General features: G+C 43.0%; 1 protein-coding gene across 2 annotated transcripts in view; it reads left to right on the forward strand.

Annotated features, from left to right (window-relative positions):
- LOC111150495 (phosphate regulating endopeptidase homolog X-linked) overlaps window positions 1-19428 on the forward strand; it is a 204913-nt gene that overhangs the window by 19647 nt on the left and 165838 nt on the right. For both annotated transcript variants that reach the window (XM_022507971.1, XM_022507972.1), the window contains exon 4: window positions 18578-18664. In XM_022507971.1, coding sequence (XP_022363679.1) covers window positions 18578-18664 — 87 coding nt within the window. The remainder of the gene's footprint in view (window positions 1-18577; window positions 18665-19428) is intronic.

Here is a 19428-nt window from a genome sequence, read left to right on the forward strand (position 1 = left end):
GTGCTCTTTAATTTGGGGAAAATATATTCACTTCAAAGAGATTGAAATGCATAGTGTTTTGACTGAATTAATCTGTGAACTCAAGACTATTGACTCGGCATTTACTTTTTTCTTGGCACCAGTTGCTTTCAGTCACAAGTAACAGAAATCCCAATTCCACCTGTCTTAAAAATAGAGAAAATTTTCTGGTCCATGTAACCAAAATGTCTAGTAATAATGCAGACTTCAGGTAAGGATTGATCCAGCAGCTGAATGTCATTAAAGATCGTATTTCTTTTTTTTTTTTTTTTAAAGATTTTATTTATTTATTTGACAGAGAGAGAGAGATCACAAGTAGGCAGAGAGTCAGGCAGAGAGAGAGGGGGAAGCAGGCTCCCCGCTCAGCAGGGATGCTGAGGCAGATGTGGGGCTCGATCCCAGGACCCCGAGACCATGACCTGAGCTGAAGGCAGTGGCTTAATCCACTGAGCCACCCAGGTGCCCCTAAAGATCGTATTTCTTGATTTCCCTGTGCTTTGACATTCACTGTCTCATAATTTGTTTCTAAGTCTCTTTGGTCCTAAGATCCTTGTCAATAGCAACCAAAATTTATACTTCCTCATTCACATCTAGCAAGAGGCATCGTATTAGACATAGGAAGATACAGAAGTGCAGAGATTTAATAAGGCCCCTAAGACTACCCATGTGGAACTTAAAAATCTGCGTATCACAAAACGTTTCAGTAAGTACTGTAATCAGAAGTCTAGACCTGCACTGTTCAATATGGTAGTCACTAGCCACTTGTGGCTTTTTTTTTTTTTTAAGATTTATATATTTATTTGAGAGATAAAGAGCATGCAAGTGGTGGGGAGGGGCAGGGGCAGAGGCAGAGGGAGAGGGAGAGAAAAATTCAAGCAGACTCTGTGCTAAGCTCAGAGCCTGAAGTGGGACTCAGTCTCACAGCCCTGAGATCAGACCTGAGCCAAAACCAAAAGTTCAATGCTTTACCTGACTATGCCATCCAGGTGCCCCCCACTTGGGGCTCTTGAGTCCTTGAAGTGTGGCTAGCTGGAATTGAAATGTGGTATAAATAAAAAATACCACCAAATTTCAAAGACTTCATTTTTAAAAACATTGTAAAATATCTCACCAAGAAATTGATTATTTCCTCAATTACATATTGAAATGATAATATTTTAAGATCTATTCGGTTAAAGTATATTACTAAACAACTTCATCTCTTTCATTTTTCTAATTTTTAAATGTACAAGGAAATGAACAATGGCCTGCATGGCTCAGATAATGTTTCTATCAGTGCTGTTCTAGAGCCCCAAATAGGCCGTTTGAAAGGTGAGCTATCTGAATCAGTTCAAGTTTACGTTACTTTATAGAGTTGAGCAACAGAGAGAAGGGGCAGAGAGCACCTTTAGTAAAAATAGTTCTCTACTCCCATCTCCAGTCCCTTTCTATCCTATTACTCTATTAGTGTTCTTTGTGGCACTTATAACCATTCGAATTAGCTTGTGTATATTTGCCTGCTGTTTTTCTTACCTCTTCATGCCATTTTGGGCTTCACTGTGGCTCAGCACCCAGCATCGTGCCTGGCATATAGTTGGTGCTTACTAACACTTGTTAAAGAGAAGAGAAAGACTGTGCCCTCTGTGAGTGGCTGGGGGCAGTGGTGGGGGTGGCTGGCTGACTCAGTGGAGAGGGGTGGCTTTCTCTTCTCTTCTTTTTCCCCTTCCACCTGTGCCGAGGGCCCGGCATGCTGTTCCAGAAGAGTCCCGAGATGCAGCCAGAGCTTGCCCCTGATGGAAGGGGAAGAATAATCATCAGTTATTCTTCAGGACAGGAGAATGGAAGTGAGACAGGCTAGAGCCCTTCCTGGGGCTCCAAGACTCTCTGGGGGTGTGATCTTGTGTAAGATACAGTAAGGAAAAGGAAAACTCCCAAGATAGCATTTACATTTGGGCTCTGAAAAGCAGTTGGGCTTCTGCCACTTATTGGCTCTGTGACTGCTGGCAAACCACTTTCCTCTGAGGCTGAGTTTCTTATCTGGTGATACTGTTGGATTAATTCAATGAGGTGCATCAAATGTCTTCTACACAGAATTCAATAAATAACATCTGCGGTTATTGTTAATTTCATGAGGATTAAATTAACATTTTGAAAGCACTTGGCATGTAGTAGATGCTTGAGAAATGTTAGATTCCTAGCCAAATAAAAATTACAAGTTGATAAGAAAACCTTACCAGCATCATTAAACTAAAACTGTAGGATGTAGTTTTTTCTGAAAGTCTCACCATGCCCATAAATAAGGCAGCTGATCCCGAAAGGGGCAAGTCTGGAGGTGGAAATAGTAGGTTAGGACATGTGTGTGTATTCCGAGCTTTTATTGGCAGACCTTGGTCATGACCTCAAACCTGGAAGGTTTTGATAATCTGTTTGTTAGACAACACATGGGTTGGGGGAAAGGCATTTAAAATCCCTCCCGCAGGAAAAGAGAGAAGAGGAAAGGGGAATTGGTGAAAACGAGGAGAAGTGTCGTCTTAGGCTGTTCTAGATCCTAGATGCCACTTTTTGTTGTTTACACTGGTTTGCCTTTCTTCTCTCTTTCTTTCACGTCTCCTTCCGGGATTCTTAATTCAAGAGGGCTGTCTATAGAATTCCAGGGACTTGAAGGGGAAAAGATGCACGTTTATTTTTGCTAACCTCGGATGGAACTTCAGCATTTTCTTTAATTATGAAAGTAGGCAAAACCCTGGTATTATGGGCTGTGACCCTGCTAGCAATGGAAAGCATTATTTTTCTGTCTTGTTATAAACATTCCAGTGTCTTGAAATATCATCTACATACGTCCCCACTTCAAAATCCTAGCAATGGTTAGACCCAATACTAGATCTTTGTATTTAATGACTTAACGAAGTAGCACACATATTATGGTGACAGACAGTAAAACAACTGTTTGATTAACTGTATTTCAGAATAATTGGTTTCTCTTGTAAACCTGTGTTTCTTATGCACTCGTAAACATTAGTTTGAGAGTGGTCCTTAGGTTTTAAGAGCCTGCCCAGGAAACGTATGGTGCAAAAAAGATGAAGAACCCCCGTCTGTGTGAAGGTTGCTGGGGCAGGCCTCAAGAAGGTACAGTTTCATTGAACTCCAGTCTTTTGATGCATCCAAATCGAGGTGTTTCGAGCAGAATTGGCTATTACAGGACCCCATGGGTCCACTCAATGCCCAAGTCTTTGAACAGTCCATAGTCTTGAATCCCTGGGTAATGAGCACATTACCAGCTGTTCGTGTACGTTTATAAGGCTGTTAGATGAAACCAGAGATCTATGTTTGGAGATTTGTGCCAGTGCCAGACCTTGAACTGATTACAGCGTAGGCTTGATGTGATTACCTATGCCATGGGATAAATATATTTATAGATAAAATGACTGAGTGTTGTCACAAGCCTCTTACGAGAGCAGAGAGTTAAAAGTCAGTGCCCAGCTGGCGACAATACAGCTTTTACTGTGGTACAGTTACAAATACTTAGAAGCAATGCCAAATGATTGAAGATAGTAACACAAAGTAGAGTCTTCTTTCGCAGGTACACAATACGTGTTGCATGAAAGAGCTTGCTTGTCATCTGATCCTTGAAGACAGGGACTGTTGGTACAACTTGAAAGGGTAGAGGTAGAGGGGGACCGTAGATCCGGAGGGGCTGTGAATGAAGTTCCAAGGAAAAGACCGAATCCATGAAACTTGGCGTTGTTGGGAGGATGACACGGACATGTCTAGGTGAGAGGTGACAGGAGTGAAATGGGCCAATGAAGGATGTGAAATTTTTGACCAGCAGAGAATGCTAAGGTTTCTGAGCAGTGAAGCTACAGCTTGGGAATGCTGTGCCTAGGAATAACGACTGAAAAAAAGGAGTGGGGAAGCAGACGAGGGGGCATTTTTATAGTATAAATATTGCAACACGTTATAAAAAGTTTCCTGCTAGTTAGCTTGAATGTTGTAGGAAGAAACATTTTTACTTTAGAAGAGTGCTGACTAAATTTAGGTTCTTTGGACTAAATGTAAGTTCTTTGGCCTGACTGATGACACAGGATATGGGCATCCTGAAAGAGACACAGGAATACTTCTCAGCTTGCCCACACCCAGGCCCCGTTTTGCATGGTTGGTGCGTATAAGTGTATTTTGCTTGGCAGTTGTTCAGAAGGGTTGTGTATTTTTGAAAAGCCACTTCCTGAAAGATGGTGACTGTTTGGAAAGGGAAGACAAATCCTAGCTGGTTTTGGTCGTAACAGTCCCGAGGTGTGCCCACGTTAGCTGTGGTCATGATTCCAGGAGCTCCTCTGGGTCCCCACGTGTTCTTGCTCTTGGTCGCCACAGGCTGGAATGATAACGGAGCTGAGAATGTGGGATTTTGGCAGGAGCTTCCAAGGCTCATCCCGCTTTCACAGCAGAAGCAGATGACTCAGATCTCCTGGACCGTGAAACCTGCATCTCCAGAGAAATGAGCCACTCACTTACCTGTACTGTACTCCTGATTGGTCAGTGGCAAAACTTAGGCACCAGAAAACTGAATAAGTTGCTCGCACATAAAAATAAGTGGCCAAACAGAGTTGAAAATTCCACCCTTGCATTTCCAGTCTCCCTGATGAGATGGCCTCAGCTGTACTCTCACTTTCAACTCTGGGAATATTTCAACTGCAACTTGACACTGTGGAATGGGTTGAGCATCTTTGAGATGTGGCAAAATCCCCATTTCTCCCCCAGGATTTCTACTCCTTACTGTGTAGTGAACTTTTAACGATTAAAAAAAAATCCTAGGAATACACACGGAGAAGGGCCTAGCAAGCCTGGCACTGTGTAGGGATAACCTGCTTTATTTTTTTAAACGTTTTTTTCTTAAGATTTTATTTATTTATTTGACAGACAGAGATCACAGGTAGGCAGAGAGGCAGGCAGAGAGAGAGGAAGGGAAGCAGGCTCCCCGCTGAGCAGAGAGCCCGATGCAGGGCTCGATCCCAGGACCCTGAAATCATGACCTGAGCTGAAGGCAGAGGCTTTAACCCTCTGAGCCACCCAGAGCTAAGGTGGTGATGCTAGGATGAGCTAAGAAGGTGGCGCTGTTCCATTTTGCAGTTGAGAAAGCTGAGGCTTGGAGAGGTTAAGTATTTCATATTCACACAGCTAGCAACCTATAAAGTCACTGTTGTCCAGAAGAAATATTATGTGATTCAAAAATGCAAGTCACATGTAATTTTCCATTTTTAAATAGCCATGTTAGGAAAAGAAAAAGGAAACAGGTAAAATCCCATGATTCTGTCTAACCCAACATACCCAAAGAATTGCCATTTCACGTAATCAATATAAAAACATATTCACAAGGCAGTTCACATTCTTTCTTTCCTAAGTCTTGGGATCGGTATGCTTCTTATACTTGTAACTCTTCTCCATGTGGATGGGCCACATTTCCATTACTCAGTAGCCCCACGTGACTCCCAGTTCTTCAGTGGACAGGGCCGTTCTAGACCAGTGCTTCTCACTGATGGTAGCACGCTGAATTCACGAGGGAGCACAGATGCCCAGGGCCCAGCCTTAGAGGTTTTGGTGTAATTGGTCTGGGATAGAGCCTGGCCTTCTGGATTTCTTAACCACTCCTCCCCCACCAGGTGACTTTATCATGGGGCCAAATTTGAGAACCTACTCAAGGGTGAAAAACCAAACCAACCGAGTCAAGAACTATCGGCACTGTCCGTTGGAGAAAGTTCTCTGAGTTTTCTGAACTGAGACCCATTCGAAACTACTGCTCTGGCAATATGCTTTGCTAGTCGACATTAAAGAATGCCAGGCAATGCCCGAGTTCATTAATTTCTTTCAATTTACATTTCCCAACCTTTTGGCCAAGTCCCAGAATAATGCAGGAAAAGAAAAGGGAGTTCTTTCCCCCCCACTTGATCTGCGCGCTGGTCTGGATACACACCAGTACAAGTAAATTAAGACCTGAAGGTCTGTTATTTTAATTGAGGTCTGAGGTGTCACTGTCTGTCTGGAAACTCTAAGCTGTGGAAAAGAGGAAGTTAGGGTTTGCCAGCTTCAGGTCATTGCCAGAATGAAATGAGTCTGGTGGGGAACATGTGGGAAGTGCTGGGTAAGGAAAGCAGGCAATTGTGGCTCCCGCTGAGGTCTGAAGGCTGCACAGCCCATGGTGTGGCGGGACGTCCAAGGACATGCTCTTGCCAGGGCCTGTGCGCCTGCCCGCGCCCTCAGCCAAAGCCACCACGTGCCTGTGACACCCGCCATGCGGGACTCAGAATGTCTCCCCTCGCCACAGCTTCACGTGTCCTTCAAATGCTTTTGGAGTCATTTGGAAACATTTTTACATTGCCTTCTTTTATTTAAATTCCAAACAGCCTTCCATCTCTGGACACACTGATTATTTTTCAGAGGGAAAAATGCTGGGTCTTCTGGGAGGACGGCGTTCTAGTTATATGCAAATTTGTTATGTTCATTTGACTTAAAAGTAAGCAGGAGAACTCGCACCCATGGCCGAGTCTTTCATAGCCTTAACTAAATCAGTACCTTAGTTCATTGAATTAGAAATACCGTCACCTGGAAGAGGCGCCATTACTTCCTGTTGGCCAACAAAGACGGCGCTCCTCCCCCGGGCCGCCTTTCCCCCTGGCATTTTTACTTTATGTTCATTGAAAGAGTTCTTGCAGACATTACTTTTTATCCTAGGACTCTTTTGCATGACATGCAAGCAGGAGAGATTGGTTCGAGTCGTCCTAAAACTTCTTCCCAGTTCTTTTGATTTCAAGTCATCAGCGCTTTTGTTTTCTCACAAGACGTTGTCTTCTTTCTGTCCATAGTGGCCGTGATTCAGCATTCCTTAAAAAAGTGCTCCCTGATTTCCTCTTTGGAGATGCAGTAAGTTTTCATTTCATGCCCAAATCGTATTGAAATCTTTCTGAAGACCTTTTAAGTGACAGTTTACTGGCCATGCAGCCAACTCATTTCTAGGGCCTACTATGGGAACTGCTCGATCACATTCCCACATGGGTGGGACACAGTGACTGTGCCCAGCTGACAGTTTTCAGATGGATTCCAATTTCAGAGATGTGAAGATGTGGAAAGGAATGTGCTTCTTAGATGAATTATGCTATGTAAATTGTATTTCCGCTAATCCAGGCTCCCCAACTGCTGAGTCCCATCCACCTTGTTTATGTGCTTTATTTTTTTTAAAGATTTAATTTATTTATTGGACAGACAGAGATCACAAGTAGACAGAGAGACAGGCAGAGAGAGAGGGGGAAGCAGACTCCTCGCTGAGCAGAGAGCCCGATGCAGGGCTCGATCCCAGGACCCTGAAATCATGACCTGAGTGGAAGTCAGAGGCTTAACCCACTGAGCCACCCTGGTGCCCCTGTTTATGTGCTTTAAACAATACTCAGTGAGATTTGCATGATGTTCCCTCCTCTGTATTCTAGGTTTTCATGTGCACTGGTGTATAAGCAAACTCCCCCACTTCCTTCTTCGCCTCTAATGTGTAGCTACAAAGCCAGACTGTAATGCTGTTCTTTCCATCCTTGAACATGTACATGAATCACCTGGGAATCTTGTTAAAGTGAAGATTGTGATTCAGTGGGTCTGAGAAGGGACCCAAGGGTCTGCATCTGACAGGCTCTCAGGTGATGCCCACACTGAGGGTCTAGGGACCACGTGTTGAGTGGCCAGGCTTTACTACAACTGAGGACCCAGTATGTCACTGAGGAAACTCACCTCTCCTGGGGGCATGAGTGGTTTTGTTTTTCCTCCATTCACAGTATGATTCTGATGAAAATCTGTGACTTACAAATGTCAAGTTGGGTAAAAACAAAGATTTCTTAGGATAAAAAGAAAACAGGAAGTCTGTGTCTAATGTTTTATGATTCAGGGAGAGATATTTCTTCCCCTTAATTTGTTTTCTGAAAGATTTGTTCATTTTGTTTTCCCTTGCCTTCCTCCCCAAAAGACTTGGGCAACTTGAATTTATTAGGAAATCTGCATGTAATTGCAGATTAATAACCTACCCATTAATACCACATTAGTTCATTGTGATTAATAGCATCTCTTTGAATGCTTAATGAATTAGTAATGATGGACTATTTGCTTTAAAGTGTCAAGAGAACATTCTGTGTAAAAAGGCACCACGCATAACAGGAAAATTAATTATATGCCGGTTGGAGAATAGCTTGTCACAAATAAGAAATGTTTATTTGGAACGGCTCACTGGTGTTCATATTTATACAATGAGAGGTATTTTTAAAACATGGATGGACCTTTTAATTTAGAAAATGAGCAGGGGATTTTACTTTCATCAATAGCTGAGATCAGTGTGGGAACCAGTATTTCAGAAACACATACAAGTATATGCCGGTATGCTCACAGGTCTGCTTCCTCCAATGGTCATTTCAGTTACGTTCCAAATGGAGCAACTGCTACCTGCTGTCTGCTCTGAATTCTTAAGTTCATTTCCCCAAGGCCCAAACATTTCTTGTTACTAATTTTATTCCTTTGGCCTATCATTTGTTTTCTCTCTGGTTCCTCACTCTAATTTGGTGCTCTTGGCCATCATTGTTTATTTCTGTCTTTGCCCTACATCCGAGGAAGCGAAGGTCAAGGAAATTATGTGACTTGCCCAAACCAATCCAGCCATATAATTTGTCCCCCACAGATTATGGGTCTAACATTTCAAATGTCTCCAATTTTAACCCAGGCGGAAAGAGCTGCATGAGCAGAGGCTTTGTCTAGCTGGTGCCTTTGAGGAAACCCAAGAAGCCCAGTGTGATTGGAGCTCAGAGTCAGAAGGGAAAAGGGACAAAAGACAAGACTGAAGAGAAAGGAGGGGCCAGAGCCTTCAGGCCTTATAGGCTATGTAAAGATTTTCTCCTCTGTCCTCAGGCACTGGGAGCCCATTTGTAAATGTCACACTGAGGGGCATGATGGGTTTTGCCAGAGCACATTGGCCACGTGTAGAGAATGGCTTGGAGAGGTGAGTTGGTGTATGGAGACCCGTTCACAAGGCCCTGCCATGCTGTTCTGTTTTCTAGCTTGGGATCCAGATGAAGGTAGAGTTGGTCTTCCTTGTTACAGAAAACCCCAAAGGTTACTGGATATTCTTTTCTCTGTGTTCTCCTCAGGGCAGCATAAAGGGTCATTGTTTCTTTTCTGTAGCCCCCGGTTTCTTTGACCTGAGGAACGTACTTCTCCAAGCACATCCTGTTCCCCAGAATCTGCTGGGGAAGCCCAGGCAGCAGGTGGCGGGCAGGGAAGTTTGCTGTCTCCCTGCCGGCCCTTTCACTGCTTTGACTTACGCTGAAGGCGCTGTTGCTTCCCCTCTTTGGGATAAAGAAGGGAAGGAAGAGATCCCAGTTCCTAATCCCTCACTGTTAGAAACCCCAGTTAAAAAGGATAGCCTGGGTGGCTCAGTTAAGAGTCCAATTCAGCTCAGGTCACGGTCTCAGGGTCGTGGGGTCGAGCCCTGCGACGGGCTCTGAGCTAAGTGAAGAGTCTACTTGTCTCTCTTCCTCTGTTCCTCCTCCTCTCTCTCTCTCAAATACATAAAGTCTTCTTCTTCTTTTTTTTTTTTTTTTAAAGGACAGCCTTCCTTGACCACACAGTGTAGTTTGAACAGCCAGGAATAGAACCACTGCTACTCTTACCTCCTCATGGAAGGTGGGAGTGAAAACAGGGGTTAGTTGGGAAGTGGGTTTTTAAACCTATGTTTACAGTGTTTTGATGCCGCTTTCACAGATGAGGGAGGAATTGTGAAGTCTAGAGCTCAGATTTTTTAGGATTTGAGGGATGCAATATTTATCCCACTCTTCTTTGCCGTGGGGCGTGGTATAAGCTGGAGTTGAAAATAGCTGTCCTGTATTTTTTATCACTTTGGAAGTATTCCTGGCATTGCGTAGTTTTTTGTATTTTGTTTTGTTTGTTTTGTTTTGGCTCTTCAACCAGTGAATCAACCCTCGCCTTAAACCCCTATCGCATTTCACCTTTGAGAAAGGAACTTTTTAAAGTTGGACTTTGCAGAACTGAGGAACGAACTTAGACTTAAACGGGCCAGTATGATGAGAGCTCTCCAGAACAAAACAAAGTAGTGCTTTCCTTGAAGAATGTTGACATTTAATTAAAGCGAAGCTGTGGAGTGAGGAAATCAGCAATCAGCCTTGACCTTGAGTGGGATGGGGGCGGGGGGGGGAGGAAATCTGGGCTGGTGATGTTCTGGGATCACAGGCATCGAGAAGGACTGGAGATAATTGTCAACTCTACCTCGTTTAAAGTTGGGGGAGGTAAAGGAGTGCTGGCGACTGCTGTTGGTTCTCAGAGTGTGTTCTTTCTACCTATAGCGTTGGCATTAGCTGGGAATTTGTTAGAAATGCAAATTTCTGGGTCACACCCTAGACCCACATGGAGTTAGGTACTCTGGGGCAAGACCCAGAACTTGGTGTTTTATGATTCTGATGCCTGTTCAAGTTTGGACACCACTGGTTTAGACTAGACATAACATGAAGAAAAGCCTTTGGGACCAGCTAACTATGTCCTGCCCTAACCTCACCATGGCCTCCCATCCCTGGCTAGGTTCCTCAGGAGTGAGTCTCCCTGGTCATAATAGCATGACCGGGCTTTGTGGGGGACTAATTGAGGTCATGTACCATACACCTGGTACAGAGTAGATGTTTAATAAAGGAATGCTATCACCTTTGGGTCCTTGGATGTTCAGGACTTCTGAGGAAGGACCCCTGCAGGGGGAATATAACCACACATGGTCTTTCCTTTATAACATTAAGATGGTAGAAATAGGTAGGACAAAATAAATAATTAGGCTTTTTACTCTAGGAAAAAAAATGAAGATGGATTTTAGTGACTTTAAATTCACCACAGGCCTTCCATTGAATTATCTGCTAAGATCCAAATTATCTAACTAGGAAAGCTATTTTTATGAGTTAAAATATCATATTGGGGGGTGCTTGGGTGGCCCAGTGGGATAAGCCTCTGCCTTCAGCTAAGGTCATGGTCTCAGGGTCCTGGGATCGAGCCCCGCATCGGGCTCTCTGCTCGGTGGGCAGCCTGCTTCCTCCTCTCTCTCTGCCTGCCTCTCTGCCTACTTGTGATCTCTATCTGTCAAATAAATAAGTAAAATCTTTTAAAAATACCATATTGGTAGATTCATTGCAATTCTATGCTGTCAAAGAGTAATATGAAAATTTAGCTTAAATTATTTTGAAGTGTAACCCTGATAAGTGTAATCCTTATAAATTCACTTGCAAGTGAGCATAATAAAAGAGTTACCTTCTATTAGACTTTTGTAGTGTCTGGCAGTTTTATAAAATTGATTTCATTATGGGCAAAGAGGTCTTTTGTGTTAAATGGGGGGTATTTTTATGTTATTTAGTAACCCATGATTTAGATCGATGAGATAGAGGTTTTTAGTGCCCCTAAAATAATCTCTGCCCCCTTTTCTGAAGCTGATGCCAGCCAACAATGATCATTTATAAGATGATCATAAAAAATGAACAAAGAAAAGGATTCTGACAGTGTCTCTCCCTGTATGGAGGTGGGAGTTTCCCAGAAGAATGAGAAATAGCAGTTTGTCCTGTCTTTTCTGTGTGTCAGAAAGACTCCAGTGATGCCGTGCTTGCCCGGCTCTGGGCAGAGTTGAGTGCACCAGTCGTGCAAAAACATGAGGGCTATGGGATCCACAGACCGTGACTTAGTTAACTTGAATTTTATTTTTTAATGAGAATAACAACGGGCTTTGCAAGCTGATTTAGAGTCTCCAGGTCCAGCTGCCTAAGAGTTTAATACCCGTGCAGTGTGAGTTAGAAAAATGAAATTTTTTGGTATGGTAAATAAACTGAGGAGCCTGGAAACCAAATTGAAGTCTGTAGCCTGGAAAATCACCAAGGACTAAAAATAGCAAGATTAGAGGTGACAGTCTGCCATGGACCATCCGCAGGTGGTTTTTAAGTACCACCAAAGGAGAAACCAGGCCATGATAAGATAGGCCATATATAATATATATAAATTCTATGGGTGCCTGGGTGGCTCAGTCGTTAGGCGTCTGCCTTCGGCTCAGGTCATGATTCCAGGGTCCTGGGATCGAGCCCTACATTGGGCTCCATGCTCCGTGTGGAGTCTGCTTCTCCCTCTCCTTCTGCCCCTGCTTGTGTTCCCTCTCTCGCTGTCTTTCTCTCTGTGAAATAAATAAACAAATAAATAAAATTGTTTTAAAAAATATATATGTACATAATTTCTAGAGAACATTATGCTTGTTACATAGGTGTGGGGGACGTAACTTCCCTTAGAATGGGGATTCGACTTGTCAGTGTTTTGATTTTTTGTTTTTTTCCTTTTAAATAGACTTAGAAGATACTCCCCCCGCCCCTTCCTTCTAAGGGAGAAGTGTTGGCATAATCTCCCGTGAGGTCGAGAATTCACACTGATGACATGTGACGGGAAGGTTTTAGGATGCAGTTGCTATTTGCATTAAGCATATCAGGTCCCCAGCTTCAGCATCCCTTGACCTCCTAGTAGGTAGCAGGAGGATTCCCTGTAGCCCAGGCACATAGCAGGGTTGTGGGGTGGTGAGAGAGAACACAAAGGAGCATGTTTTGATAGAGTTTCTGTGCTCTGGAGCCATGTCCTTCAAATGGCATCAGCTCAGCCCTGAGATTCTTGGGAGGTGTTTGCTCATTGGCCTCATTTGTGCATGTGAAATTTTTGAAAATGATTTTAGGTGAAAAGGTCCTAAATATAGTAGAAACTTCAAATGACTGGCCTGAGCTGCGTTTGACTCTTGTGAGCTCTTGACTTACTAGGGGACTTCCGAGTCTTCAGGAGTCTGGCCTTTCTTTGGAATGCTCTTCTCCTGTTCCAGAGCCCCCAATAAAGGCCCTGTCTCAGCAGGAGAAGTGAAATGAATGAGAAGGATTGGTGGTCCTGTCTTAGCTTCTGAGCTTAAAGGAAGTTGAATGCCAACTAAGTATTTACCCCCAAATGGAAGACCAGGAAGTAGATGTTGAACTGAGACCACTGGTAAGATGAAACCTAGGAATCCTAAAACCTGGTGTTCATGAAAACCAATGAATGAAGTCTCAGATTTCATCGTATGATACAGAGACTAGGATGTGAGAAAAGGAGATTATGGATGTTTGTGTAATCGGGACATTGCTGATTATAACAAGCAATAATAAAAGAAGTGCAACTTCTTACAGTTCCTTTTCTGTTGGATGAAAAACTCTTAGACTTAACCTTTTCAGGAATTCAGCTCTGCAGTTGTGGACTGAGCACCAACCATACCAAGCAGTAGGCCGTGGGTGCTTAAGATGAATGTGACCCAGCCCCTGCCCCACAGACTACTCAGTTTAATGGAGACTAGTCATTGTTGATGCCAGTTTTATGTACCGAGATTACTTTTCATGTCACAGTACTTGGGACCCAATGACCAAAAATACCTTCTTCATTAAAATTCTCCTTCTAGGTGTACCCTATGAAGCCAGGGTTGCGTTACAAAGGCATGACTGTCACACCATGGGCAGAAGCTAATTCTATGTAGGCTGTAGATCTAAATGTGAAACAATAAGGATTCTGTAAAAAACATAGATTATGATTGGGACAGGCAAAGGTTTCTTAAATGGGACACAAAATACACTAACCATACACAGAAAAAATGGGGAACTTGGATTATATTAAAGAATTCGATGATTTTATTTGATTAAGATTAATGAGAAAAAAATACATAATATTTTTGTGTTCTGTTCGAATTTGATGATCAGAAGCACTTTGAAACCAGCTTTATAGTCTCAGGTTTGTTGCATGATACGTTTTTATGAACTGGAGTTTTCCTTTTCTGTTGTAACATGGTTAAGAATACCTGGAAGAGGGTGAAGATTGAGAAATTGTCCAAGAAACAACACAGATGATGATGGGAATGCCCTTGTGTGGGTGACCCAGGAGCCCTTCTCAGCGCTTTAGGGACATTTTAATAACCCGAGTAATTGCCTTTGATAGGGAGCCTTTGTTTTCTGCTCATTAATTACTCTCCAGGCTTTATTCCTCTTACCACTAATTCAAATACAGAGATACATAAAATGGATGCCGCCAGCTGATTGCCACATCGCTGTCTGCATATCAATGCTCTCCTGCCTGCTTGGGCATGAGGAGGAGAGGAGAAGGGAAAGGGTTTGACAAGTAACCTGGGATAGCTGAATTTGTTTTAAAAGCCATGTTCTGGTACAGAAAACAGAATTTTGACACAGGGGTTACCTCACTTTATGGACCTTCCCTTTCTTGGGGGTGGCAGGTACTGCATTTTTTACAAAGTAATGGTTTATGGTAACCCTGCATCGAGCAGATCTATGTGGCGCCATTTTCTCCAATAGCGTTTGCTCACATTATGTCTCCGTGTCATGTTTTGGTAATTCTTAGAATATTTCAAACCTGTTCATTACTCTTATATTTGTTATGGTGATCTGTGATCAGTGAGCTTTGATGTTATAATTGTAATTGTTTTGGGGCCTCATGAACCATAGAAGATGTCAGACTTAATTGATAAATGTTGTGTGCATTCTGGCTGCTCTTCCAACTGGCTCTTTGCCCATCTTGCTCCCTCTCCTCAGGCCTCCCTGTTCTGAGATGCAACAATATTGAAATCAGGCCAATTAATAACCCTATAGTGGCCTGTAAGTGTTCAAGTGAAATGTAGATTCACACATCTCTTACTTTAAATCAAAGCTAGAAATGATTAAGCCTAGTGAGGAAGATAATGTTGAAAGCTCGGACTCTGGCACTGAATGGTCGCCGAGTTGTGAATGCAAAGGAAACATTGTTGAAGGAAATTAAAAGTGCTCCTCCAGTGAACACACGAATGATAAGAGAGCAAAACAGACTTCTTGCTGATCTGGAGGAAGTTGCAGTGGTCTGGACAGAAGACAAGCCAGCCATCGTATACATCCCCGTAGGTCAGAGCCTAATGCAGAGCAAGGCCCTAACTCTCTTGGATTACGTGGAGGCTGAGAAAGGTGAGGAAGCTGCAGGAGCAAAGTTGGAAACTGGCAGGAGTGGATGCATGCTATAAGGTGAAGCAGTGTTACCCAGTTACCCAGGTATCCAAGTTCTCCAGAAGATCTAGCTGAGATGATTCACAAAGATGACTACACTCTATACAACGCATTTTCAGTGTAGATGGAACAGCCTTATTTAGAGGAAGAAGCCATGTAGGACTTTAATAGCTAGAGAGGAGAAGCCAGTGCCTGGCTTCAAGGCTTCAAAGGACAGGCTCTCTTGTTATTAGGGGGCTGAGGCAGCCGCGGTGACTTTAAGTTGAAGCCGGTACTTACTGACCATTCTGACCATTCATAGCCCTTAAGGGTTATGCTAAGTCTACCCTGCTTGTGCTCTCAATGAACAGCAGAGCCTGGATGACAGCACATCTGTTCACACGTAGTTTAGTGAGTATTTTAAGCGCACTATTGAGTTCTGGTAGCTCGGAAAAAACGTAGGACTGCTCAATGGCAGTGTACCTGGTCACCCAGGGCTCTGATGGAAATGGGCAGTGAGATTCATGTTGCCTTCATGCCTGCTAACACACCATCCACTCTGCAGCCCGTGGATCAAGGCGTCATTTTCACTTTCAAGTTTTATTATTTAAGAAATAGGTTTCACAAGGCTATAGCTGCCACAGGTAGTGATTTCTGTGATGGCTCTGGGGACAGCAAATAGAAAACCTCCTGGAAAGGATTCACTGTTCTAGATGACATTAAGAACATGTGTGATCCTTGTGAACAAGTCAAGATACCAACACTCACAGGAGTCTGGAAGAAGCTGATTCCATCCCTCATGAATGCCTTTGAGGGGTTCAAGACTTCAGGGGAGGAAGTAATTTCAGATGTGGTGGAAATAGCAAGAGAACTAGAACCAGAAGTGGAAACTGAAGGTGCGACTGAATTGCCGTCATGTCATGATCAAACTTGAATGGATGGGGAGTTTTTTTTCTTATAGATGAACAGAGAAAGTGGTTTTGTCTTTTTTAAAAATTAATTAATTGATTTGAGAGAGAAAGAGCATGAGTGGGAGGGGGCGAGGGAGAGGGAGGAAAAATCTCAAGTTCAGACTCCCTGCTGAAGGTAGAGCCCAATGTGGGGCTCAATCTCACGACACTGAGATCATGTCCTGAGCTGAAACCAAGAGTCAGATGCTTAACTGACTGTGCCACCCATGCGCCCTGAGAAAGTGGCTTCTTGAGATGGACTCTACTTCTGGCAAAGACACTGTGAAGGTCTGAAATGACAACCAAGGATTTAGAAAATTACATAAACTTAGTTAATAATGTGGTGGCAGGGTTTTAGAGGATTGACTCTAGTTTTGAGAGAGTGCCAAATCCTAACCACTAGACCACCAGGGAGCGTCTTGACTCTAGTTTTGAAAGAAGTTATTCTGTGGATAAAATGCCATCAAGCAGCATCTCATGCTACAGAGAAATAGTTTGTGAGAGGAAGTGCCAATCTATGTGGCAAACTTCACTGTTGTCTTATTTTAAGAAATTACCACAGCCACCCCAACCTTCAGCAAGCTCCAGTCTGATCAGTCAGCAGCCATCCACATCTAGGCAAAACCTTCTACCAGCAAAAAAGAATGTAACGAGTAGAAAACTCAGATGATGGTTAGCATTTTGTAGCAATGAAGTATTTTTTAAAAATTAAGGTATTACATTGTTTTTTAGACATGGTGCTATTGCACATTTAATCATCTGCTGTTACAGTGTAAACATGACTTTTATATGCACTGGGAAGCCAGAAAATTAATTTGACTCGCTTTATTGCAATATGCACTTTTTTGCAGTAATCTGAAACTGAACCCACGGTATCCCTGGGATGTGCCTTAACAAATTATTGATGTTTGTGCGAAGTTAGGGTTTTGGGAATGCCCTACTTAGCATTGCATGCCCTCTTTTTACCTTCTTGTCATACACAGAATGCCTTGGGTGCACACTCAGGTGCATACGTACTACTTTGAGTTCTTTCACTCCCAAGGCTTGTTTGGGTCCTCAGGGCATTGTTGTTTACAATCTGTGGAGTGTTTATAGCATCAGAAGAACATCACATCCCTAAATGGAATTTGGATTATTTACTTCCAAATGTGTCTCCCCAACAGTCCAACAACTGTGGAAGTAATACAGTGGAAAGGCACCTGATCTGATTTGAATAGAAATGTATGTGAGTGTGGTTTTAGAGCTTTGTGTTTATTAAAAAAAGAAAACAATCTTCCTTCTCGATCCTTGGGGCTAGTTATCCTGCTTTTATTGCTGTGATAATACATAAGAAAGAAACACCAAACAAGTCAAAACAATTGAAAACACCCACATCCAACTCAATTTATTTTATTTGAATCTGTGGAGTTCGTTGGACTTGTTTGATGTACAAGTGTGGATAAAAAACTGGACAGGAGCTCTGGATTGCCTTTTTTTTGTTTTGAAAGGTAGAACTTCTAGTTTAGAAGTGGAGAGTCCTCTTTAGGGAATATTTGTAATTATTAATTGGATCAGCACTCTCTGTTGTATCTTGAAGCTCTTCAGAGTACTATGGGGGCATCTGTTGTGCCATCATTGGGAGGCAGCTGGGTTGTTTCAGAAATAAAGTCCAAATGCCTTGACAGCAGCAGGCTGCCACAGCTTTGCCACGGTACTGCTCGGGGATGCTTCCTACATGCTCCATCTTAACTCCATGTAGGTAAATGAGTACTCGCTGGTACATCCAAGGTGTGTTTTGGCGAGGAGGGGGAGCAGTTTTTACTGAGTCTTGCCTTTCCCTCCTTCTCCCCTTAATTATGACAGCTGCCAGTTTCCACCTTCAAACAAGAGCATCAGTGATGTTATAAAGTGCACATCATTTTCTGGGTGGGCTCATGTCTACGCTGACAGCCATTTTATACACACGACCTCATTTCAACGGCCAGGACTCCGCATGGGGAAATGGACAAGTTTTCAGGCAATTTGGGTAGGCTTTCCAATCTCACCTCTCCATTTCCTGCCTAAACAACTTCTCCCATGTCCACAGCATGTTTATGCAACATCGAATAAAACTTGTAATGGGCAATTTCTTCCAGGTGACCTCCTGGAGAGGCTGGGCGGTGAGGAAATCTTAAGAAACCCGACCCTGATGAAATTGCGTCCTTTGAGAATATTACTCCATGCAGAAACAAAGAACAGAATTCAGTTATTTTTGGTTCTTGAATAAATGAATTCTGTTTCTTTTTATGTAGGTGGCGAAAACATTAACCCCTGCAACAGGTCCAGTCTGAGTCAGAATTGAACTTCAGGTTTCTCTGAATTAAGAGAACCTGGGAAAAGAGAAGGTTACATTTTTTTTTTATTTGAACCTCAAGCAACTTGGACTCGGTCCTGCTGTCTGTATATCTTTTATGGATGTGTCTTTTCCAGGGTTGTCTGTCTTTACATTTACTTTTCCGGAGGCCAGGACTGTGGTTATGGAATGACCTCTAAGTTGCACCTTGTGTGGGTGGATACTAATGAATCCTTTCTTAACCTTCCCAGCCCTTTTGGAGAAATCTATCAGTAGAAGGCGGGACACTGAAGCCATACAGAAAGCCAAAATCCTTTATTCATCTTGCATGAATGAGAGTGAGTAATAAAGAAAATAACTGAAATATTTAACACCCTATCATTCAGAGCGTCTATTAATGTTTAAAGATGTTCTTTAAGGAAAACGAGAACTACTAAGATTTCGATTAATGTTTAAAAGTGTTGTTTGAGAAAAGGAACAATTCTCAAAGACTGAATCTTGACTCTCCTTGTCTTAATGTTCTGTTGCTGGCTTGATAGAGAAAACAAGAAAATAATTTTATTTCTTTGGCTTGGATTCCTTACGTAGCAGTTCCTCCATGAGAAACTTGGGTAGGGTCAGAAGGGCAAACCCCACCATATGTGGTGCAGAAATGAGAATCCAGAGGCCCTGTCCGGTGTGAGAAGGAGCCTGGGAGAGAGGGCATTTGGGAGTGTTGCTATATCCCACAGAAGCTTACCCAGGCCTAGGAAAATCCCGATTCCCAGGTGGGCCAGGCTCCTTCTGCTTCTCCATCAGCCTAACAGACATCTTAGGTGGGTGTCTTGGGCCTGTCTTGGCATCTTGGGTCTGATTGGAGTTAAGGTTAACACTTGCCATTTTATCTGGTGTGCTTCCTCAAGACCACTGTAGGAAGAGAAGCCAGTGCCTGTGGGAAGTGTGTTACCTTGTTTAGAATTTGGGGTATTATTTGGTGAGCTAGAAGAGTGTGATAATAGACGGCCAAGGAGTCTGGAAGCATTAATTCAAGTGTATTGGGGAGTGGTTGGTTTTACTGAATGGTTTCCTTTACTTAGGATTGTTCCTACATCTTGCAGGGTAT

Source organism: Enhydra lutris, unplaced genomic scaffold (genome assembly GCF_002288905.1).
Source record: "Enhydra lutris kenyoni isolate GAN:26980312 unplaced genomic scaffold, ASM228890v2 scaffoldscaffold23, whole genome shotgun sequence".
NCBI lineage: Eukaryota > Metazoa > Chordata > Mammalia > Carnivora > Mustelidae > Enhydra > Enhydra lutris.